Source organism: Balaenoptera borealis, assembly GCF_965194805.1.
Source record: "Balaenoptera borealis genome assembly, chromosome: 3".
Taxonomy (NCBI): Eukaryota; Metazoa; Chordata; class Mammalia; order Artiodactyla; family Balaenopteridae; genus Balaenoptera; species Balaenoptera borealis.
Genome location: NC_138866.1, coordinates 166,553,602 through 166,562,398, shown reverse-complemented (window position 1 = coordinate 166,562,398; position 8,797 = coordinate 166,553,602). Strand labels below are relative to the sequence as shown.

At 41.6% G+C, this 8,797-nt stretch overlaps 1 protein-coding gene across 26 annotated transcripts in view; it reads left to right on the top strand.

Annotated features, from left to right (window-relative positions):
* Positions 1 to 24: 24 nt before the first annotated feature.
* The window catches only part of CREM (cAMP responsive element modulator), a 66,798-nt gene continuing 58,025 nt past the window's right edge, over positions 25 to 8,797 (top strand). For 3 of the 26 annotated variants that reach the window (XM_082385625.1, XM_082385642.1, XM_082385618.1), the window contains exons 1-2: positions 68 to 321; positions 8,094 to 8,187. In XM_082385625.1, coding sequence (XP_082241751.1) covers positions 8,144 to 8,187 — 44 coding nt within the window. In that variant the 5' untranslated portion in view covers positions 68 to 321; positions 8,094 to 8,143. Of the gene's footprint in view, positions 322 to 8,093; positions 8,188 to 8,797 lie in introns of all 26 variants that reach the window. The other 23 variants (XM_082385639.1, XM_082385632.1, XM_082385613.1 and 20 more) reach the window with 19 other exon arrangements.

Below are 8,797 nucleotides of genomic sequence, written 5' to 3'. Positions count from 1 at the left end.
TCCATTCAATTGTTGGATTGTCAGCGCCGCACTCCCTCCGGCGGCCGGCAGGGGGCGGGGTTCGAGCGTGGATTCACCCGGCGTCCCCCGGGCAGGGGCAGGTGCGGCGCGGAGCTGGGCGGGTGAGCGGGCGGACGCGAGGCCGCGGGCGGGCGGCTGCGACGCTGCGTTGGGTCGCGCTCGGCGGGGAGGCCGCGGTGGCCGCATCAGTGCTGACGTGGGGCGACGTGGGCCGGCGCCGGTCCCGGTGGGGCTCGTCGTCCCACCTCCTCGCGTCCGTAAGCAGTGACGAGGCCCGCTACGTAAATCGCTTCGCGGCGGGTAAGTGGCGCGCCGGCCGGCGGGGCCAGCGGAGCCTGAGGCGGGGGCGCCGGAGCGGGGGCAGGGCGGAACGGTTAGCCCCGGCCGCCCCCGCTGTTTGCCCCGCGCACCCGGCGGGCGCTTTCCGAGGGGCCACTTCTCCGGCTCCGAGGGAGGGGAGGCCGCCGGACAGGCGGGCGACGTGGCTCCGTCCTCTCCCGTCGCTCGCTAGAGCCGCCGCCTCCCGGTCCTCGCGGCCCGAGACCGAGCGAGCGGGGCGCTGCCGCGGCGCTGCTGGAAGGCGCGCCGCCCTTGTTCCCCGCGTCCCCTTTGCGCCAGGACCAGCCAGCCTGGCAAGGCCCCCGGAGCCGGAGCGCGAACTGAGAGGGACGCGCGTCCTCGGACGTCTTCCCCGCGGTCCCCGCCGGGACCCGGACCCGGTCCCGAGTGTGAGCCTCTCACGCTCCCTGCGCGGCTCGGGAAGGGGCGGCCGGCCGGCCGAGGTCAGAGCGATGCTGACCCGCGGGACCAGCCTCGGTCCGCACTGGAGGCCCTGTAACCGGGCGGCTCACCGGAGCAGCTTCCGAACAACTTTTCCTTTCCTGCCTAATTCGCCAGGCTGCTGGGAGTGCAGCCACCCTCCTTGGAAACAAACCCAAACCGAGATGCGCAGGGCTAGAGGTCCAATGTGAAGATTGTGTTAGATTACATGAATAATTCGTGTTCTCTAGTTTTTTCCCTGTGGGTACCATGTTTTTCTCCTAGTCTCGATCCTACTTTTGGATAACAAGCTGCTTTCCCTTCAAAGTCGTAGTCTTTGAAACTTTGAACTTAAAGGAACTTTTTTCCCCCAAAGAAAGGCAAATTGCAAACAATGTGTTTTGGCCAACTTATGCTAAGTATTAAGATACTGATGTTTAAAAAGCTGCTTATTGATCCAAACGCAGCTTTTCAATGGATTTGATCCTGGATGAGTAAACACTGAAAGCATTGTCATGTTAAGCGTTGGTAATGACAAACATTTTTGGTGCATCTGTAAATAGTTCAGTGTAAGCAAATGCTTGCCTAGTGACCGGCTGTTCAACCTGGAGTCGCTTTGGTGAGTGTGAAGTTGTAATTACACGGATGTTTTGTGTACACATTTTATAAGAGTGTATGAATAAATTTTTATTGAATGTGTAAACACAAAGGAGCTCTTTAGTCTTTTTGTTTTCACATTGTCCCAGCAGTTTACTGAAATTGGGTGAGTTTAACAAACTCCAGACTCCATAGACTACTCTAATTTCCTATTAGGGCAAATCACTGCATGATTAAAATATGAAATCATGTTTAAAATTATGCACATTTCATGAAAAGTAGGGAAGAGTTTCAGGTTGTTAACATACGTAAGGAATCCTGACTGAATCTTTACCAGTATAGACGTATATTCCTGATCCTGTTTTCCCCAACCTGGTATTGTCTACAGGTTAATATTCGGCCAGAAAAGTAAGTCAGGTTTATTGTTGAAGTGGGTAGTCTATTGGAAAGTGCTCAAATGTCTTGTCCCATTTAGGTAGACTTTTAAACATAAAACTGAACAATGCAAACACTTAACAGTTGAACCATTGATGTTTTGACACGCAATCAGTATTGGTCATTAAGGAAATAAACCTGAAATGTCTTTGAATTCTGTTAAGTATTTCTACTTATTGAACTGATGTCGACATATATAAAAGTCAACTTTGATAATAGTAATGTGTGCATTGAATACAATTTCAGTATTATCAGTACAAGTATATACATTGTAAAAATATAGATTTCAAGGAAAGTGTTTCTCATCCATTATACATAAGTAGAAGTAAACATTTAAAATCATTTTGTTAATTTCATTTTAAAGAGCACAGGGTATTTAAAATACTTTTCACCATGGGAATCACACAATAAAGAGTGCCCTGTTCTTAAAAGTAAATCTCTCATTCATGGGTTTTCTTTTAATGATGCTGTAGGATATCCAGTAGCCAATAAGGGAGAATGAAGAGGAAAACCTAAGGATGACATTAGCTGGGATTTATCTTAATATTACTCATGAAGACAAGCCGAGTCTTATTGGTATAATACAGTTATAGCAATTTTTTTTAATAAGCATTTAATACTTAGTTATTATTAATGATACTCCATTTTTTAAAAAAATATTAATTAACCTATTTATTTAGGCTGTGTTGGGTCTTCGTTTCTGTGCGAGGGCTTTCACCAGCTGCGGCAAGCGGGGGCCACTCTTCATCGCGGTGCGCGGGCCTCTCACCACCGCGGCCCCTCCCGCTGCGGAGCACAGGCTCCAGACGCGCAGGCCCAGCAATTGTGGCCCACGGGCCTAGCCGCTCCGCGGCATGTGGGATCCCCCCAGACCAGGGCTCGAACCCGCATCCCCTGCATCGGCAGGCAGACTCCCAACCACTGCGCCACCAGGGAAGCCCAGTTATAGCAATTTTTAAAAATATCTAGTTTGCAAATCTTGACTGACCTTCCCAGGAGTGTTATGGGAAATTACTGGCAAGGTATATGTGAAACAATTTTGAGGGAAGGCATGAGCTAGTAGGTTATTTAGGACTGTTTAAATAACTCTCTCACTGGTGAAGAAGGACGCTTGCCTCCAAGAAAACCTTACTATCAACTTTTTGTGAGGCTCTTTTGAAGTCTCTCAGTTCTCCCCAAATGGGAAGCATCTTCATGCATACTTTCTGAACAGAAAAGTACAACCAGACCAATCAAATGTCAAAATGAAACCCTGTGAAATTTTAACAGTGGGGTTCATGTGATTCTGACATTGTTTACTTTTGAGAATTCCAGAAAACAAACTCAGTTTCTTCAAGGTTATCTTAGTGAACTTTTTGTTTTTGTTTTTTTAACTTAGCAGACTTAAAATTAGACCATCCTAACTCAGAATGTCAGATGTCATAGAGTTTTGTTCATATTCTCAAACATCCTCTTTTTTTTCCATTGGTAGCACAAAAATTATTTTTTTGCCTAGAAATGCTTAGGAATTTATATCCTAGCATTGATTATGATGAAAGCTTCCAGCTCTGGAATTGGAGCAACTATATATCACGCATAAAGACACTTGGGATGCTTTTGCACCTCTTAAAATTGATGGAGGAGTTAAATTTAACTTATTTAGGCATGTTTCTACACTTAGATACTAGTTTTGTTCATATACACAAGATAGGACCAACCTAGGTAAGTATAATAACATTGAAATTCATTTCTGTGAACCTTAGCTAATTCCAGTGTCTTATATACTCTTTCCCAGATTTGCTAGTTAGTAGTCGATGCAGCTGTACTTTATGTGTAGATAAATGTTTTGAAATGTACTTAAAGTGCGGTAATGGAGTGTTCTGTTGAAAGAAAAGCCCTACAATGATTAGCCAAGCAAATAACTTCCCCAGTAGATTGAAAGTTATGTTTCCCTTCATGAAATGGGGCGGGGGCTCGGCAGGGCGGGGTGTGTTTGGAGAGGTGGAGATAGGCCATGACTATTTGAATTTCATTTTTCATTTCCTCCTTAGCAGAGGATTCTGCTGTTCATTGACTGAAATAGATGAAAGCAGGCACCAGGTGGGGAATGAACTGAAAAAGAGATGCTTGAATAGTTAATCCTTTGGTGATTTTAGTAAAGAGTTTAGATTTCTTAAATAATAATGGGTACCTGAAACAATTAAACTGGAGTGGCCTTGAATCTGTATTAGAATGCTGCCTGATTTTCTGTATGATTCATATTCTAAATAGTAAAGGCAGTATTTACAAGTGTTTCAAATAATTATTTAGAAGAACTGTTCCTGGCCACTTCTGTTTTTACACAAAAGTGTAAAAATTGTTATTTGAAAGTTATTCTAACTTTACTTCACAAAGATTACAAAACTTTGAAAGTGGCATGATTTCCTGTTACTACTGTATTGCTTTGTTTTTCCTGTACTCATCTCCTTCACCTAAAATGCATAATAACCATAGGCTCATCCCTGTCAACTTCACATTCGTGACATTTTGTAATTACAGTTGACTCTTGAACAACGTGGGAGTTAGGGGCGCCGACTGCTGCTCAGGTGAACATCCCTGTATAACTTTTGACTCCCCCAAAACTTAACTACTAATAGCCTGCTGTTGACCAGAAGCCTTACCAATAACGTACACAGTCAATTAAAACATGTTTTGTATGTTATATGTATTATATACTGTATTCTCACAGTAAAGTAAGCGAGAGAAAAGAAAATGGTATTAAGAAAATCATAAGGAAGAGAAATACATTTACAGTCCTGTACTGTATTTATCAATACCATAAGTTCATGAGATGAATCATTTGTCTGTACCTACATCAGTATTGTCATGTGATACAAAACACTGCAGATGTAATATGTATTACTGACACGTGACATCAAAATGAAAAGATAATGTGAAAAAGAAATCTGTATTTATTTATAGGTATAACAATTCATACATTAATAGTGAAGAAGCAGCAATATGATTGCCTAGTGTAATTGATACGATTGCGTCACGGTAGCCTAGCCCAAACACTAATGAATGAATCATTGTAGAAATTTATGGCATACAGTATTACAGTCATATTCATAATACAGTATTGGAAACATTGTTATGTTTTTTTAAAAAAAACCACTTACCTGTGATGATAGCTGATTTGCAGTTCCTCCAATTATGAGAGAGAGGAATACTGTACGGTAATGTAGTTCTTTGAAAGCAAAGTTATAAAACAGTAAGAAAGCTAACACATTATTTTATATTAAATATCACCTTATACCTGTGTAAGGATAGACTAGTATCTACATATATTTTACACTTTCATGACATACCTTTTTCTTAATTTTTTCAATAATTATAGGCTATGAGTTTCATCTGTGAGTTTTTTCAAATTATTGGAAATCTCCAAAAAATTTTCCAATATTTTTATTTATTTATTTATTTATTTTTATTTATTTTTGCTGCGTCGGGTCTTAGTTGCGGCACGCAGGACCTTTGTTGAGCTGTACTGGATCTATCGTTGTGGCGCGTGGGCTTCTCTCTAGTTGCGGCATGTGGGTTTTCTCTCTCTAGTTGTGGTGTGTGGGCTTAGTTGCCCCCAATGACATGTGGGAGCTTATTTCCCTGACTAGGGATCGAACCCGTGTCCCCTGCATTGGAAGGCGGATGCTTTACCACTGGACTACCAGGGAAGTCCCTCCAATATATTGATTGAAAAGAATTCACATATAAGTGGACCCATACTGTTTCAAACCTGTGTTGTTCAAGGGTCAACTGTACTTCTCCTAGCTAGCCTGCCTTTTCCCAGTTTCTTAATTGACTTGGTTGAGGAGGACCAGCTTTACAATATAAACTTCATATTCTTCTCCTACTTTCTTTCAAACCTTACTTGCTGTTGCTACTTAAATCATAGTTAACCTCTGAGGATCTTCTACTTTCCCAAAGAGCTAAAACCTTTCTTCATCCAGAACTCAAGAAACAGATTATACTTTTCTGTGTTCTTTCTCTTCCTGCTTCCGTTAGAGGTGTACTACCCTTTATTCCACGTTCTTTTCTTTTTGTTTTGACCGTGCTAATTGCAGTGGGGTCTTTATTTTGCCTTTCTTGCAAAAACCATAGCTAATAAGTGGTAGAACTCAGGTTAACGCCCAGATCAACCTCCAGTGCCACGCTGTTTATATCGCACACTGCTATGCTACGACCACTAGACCGTGTTGCCACCTCAGGAACTGGGGACAAGGGAAGTGGGGAATGAAGAGAGAGGACTCCTGGATAGGGTGGCTGAGCCAATGGTGATGTCACTCCCCAATCGAGATAAAAGTACAGCAGGAGGTGAGATGCAGAGCAAGGGAGTTGAGGTTAGTTTTAAACATATTAGACTTGAGGATCTCTGAAGAAACCGTGAAGAGATGTCGAATAGGCAGATACATACAGGCTAGAGCTCAGGAGAGAGAGGTCCAGGCTGGAGGTGAGATTTGAGACACATCAAGGCGGGATGAGGCAGCATAGGGGGAGAGTGTGGAGGTGTTTGTGACTGGAAGCCTGGGAATACCAGTACTTAAAGAGTGGGCCAAAGGAGACTAAGGCAAAGGACTGGATAACTTGGAAGGGGAAACATGAACGTGGTGTCCTGAAGAGTTCAAGGAGGGCGAAATTTGGGGAGTAGGAAATGCTGTAGGCATGTTAAGGAAGATAGGGACTAAAGATCATTCTTGAAGATTTGGCAAGCAGGCGATCAATCAGTGATGACTTCTTAGAGAGTAGTTGGAATGAAATAATTCTCTGATAAGCCTGAGTCAGGATCAGGTTTATCTGATGGTCATTATTCTGTTGTGAGGCTAGTCATTTGCTCTCTTGATGTCTTGTGACGGGGTGGCAGGAAGCTGAGACTGTCTTCGATGCTGGCAGCCTCTGGGAAGAGGAAATGGGTGGCTGTTCCCAGACTTCACCAAATACCTTTTTCTCCTTTTTGAGTTCTAAACCATAATGTATTACTTACTAAGAAATTAAACCAAAGAATATGGTATTTCCAGGAGAAATCGGGAGTTACTTCTCTCTTCTTATATGGTGCCGTGCTCATCATTATTATTCAGATAATATTATCATTATTCCTTGTTTAAACATCTGTCTCCCTCATTAGAAACCAAGCTGCTGGAGATCAGGGACATCTTGTTATCTGTGTCTTGGTGCCAAGCACAAGGGCTGGGGTATCTTGGGTGCCAATCACTGTTTAATAAATCAGTAGCCCCTGCCCTCATGGTTACACAGTTGTTATGGAAGATAAGATGTCCTCACGTAAAATGCCAGTGTAATATAACACAGAATAAGGTTTAATCTGAAGGAATGTCACCATCCTTGTTTCTTGTTCATGTTGTAGGTTGCCTGGTTCAAGTGCCTTACCTTTCCTCCCTATGGTCGGGTGGGGGCAGGTGGTAACAGTAACCATTGTCCTGGTGCCCGTAGTAAGTTGTAGCACACCTGACTGCTGACTCAGTTTCCAAATTGGGTGGGAGGGTGTGACATCATTTTAGAGGGACCACTTAGGAGGGAACCCCGGAAATAGCATGTTGTTGCCAAGCACCTCTGTTGCTGGCATAGACGCCTGGAAGGAACTTAGGGATGCGGGTGTTGGTCCTTTCAAATCTAAAACAAATTGAGGGCTACTGCTCTCCTTTTGTCTTTTTCTTTGCCAACTTTACTTCATTCAGCATGTCAAATGTGTATTTTAAAGAGATATTAGTAAAAAAAAAAAGGGGGTTTAATTGCTAGAGTGTCTAAAACAGCTTTTTTAATGGCTTAAAGGCTATCAGAGGAGATTTTAAAGGAACGGTTACTATTTTGTTTGCAGTTAAAATTCTTTGACAAAACCCAGTTTTGAAGTTAAGGTAAATGAAAAATAGTTGACAAATTTGTTTCAGTGGAATGAAATTTGAGAAAATGATAGATTCATTCAGTTTATTAAGTGATTATTATTTTAAAATAGAGCTGATACTTATGAGCGATTTGTAGTGTGTGTGAAATGATTTAGGCAGCACTGCACTCTCTTCAGTGGAAAATGATAAGTAGCACATGATTTAATTTTTTTTGAATTTTTTCCTAAGAAGATAAGGAAATTGAATAGAAGTAAGTTTGAAAAAATTACGGAGTTGTTTTCACCTTTCTGTGCTGTTTTTTGTTTTATGGAAATTAGCGTATTCTGGGGTATTCTGGTGTAGTTTTGAGAGATTTTAATTTTTTTAAAATAAAATCTTACGATCTGCCAACTCGACATTATAATTTTACTGCAGGGTAAAGAAGAAAACGAAGGAGCAAAGCATTGATTACAAATGTCTTAATAATGAGCAAATGTGGCAGGAAAAAATATATTAAAACAAATCTAAGGTAGGTGGATATATTATTTTTCTATTCTTTTGAAAGTTCTACTTAGAGAGCTTAAAGTTAAAATGATGGATAAATTAATGGTGTATATCTATGTACCATACATATTTGTGTGTATGTGTGTATGTATATATACACATTATAATAAAAAATACAGTAATATGTACCCAAATTGCTCAGCTACTCAATTAGGGAGTTTCTCTTCCACCATGTGCTGTGTGAGGCAATGCAGAGGATAGGTGGACATTCACGGGCAGCTCATTCTAAGCGCTGGCCTTTCCAGTCAGAAAGGAGATTGTACTTAAGGATGTGGACAGAGTTTTCGTTTTCCTGCTTACACTTGTACCTGAAGTTGTAAAACAGAGGGAAGTCTCTACCAGCATTTTACAGAAATCCAAATATTATTTTTCAGGTTTTCTTTTAGTTATTATCAGAGACATTCTGGTTCATCAATTGGATCTAGCGTCAAAAAGAAAATGAATTTTCTTTGACAGTTTTGGTAAAACTATTTAAAAATAGATAATAGAAACAACTTTAATAATTTTTCCTTTTGCTGCTGGATCCTATTTTTAAAAGAGGTGAAAATTTTTACAAGGGTAGATATAGTTGCTCT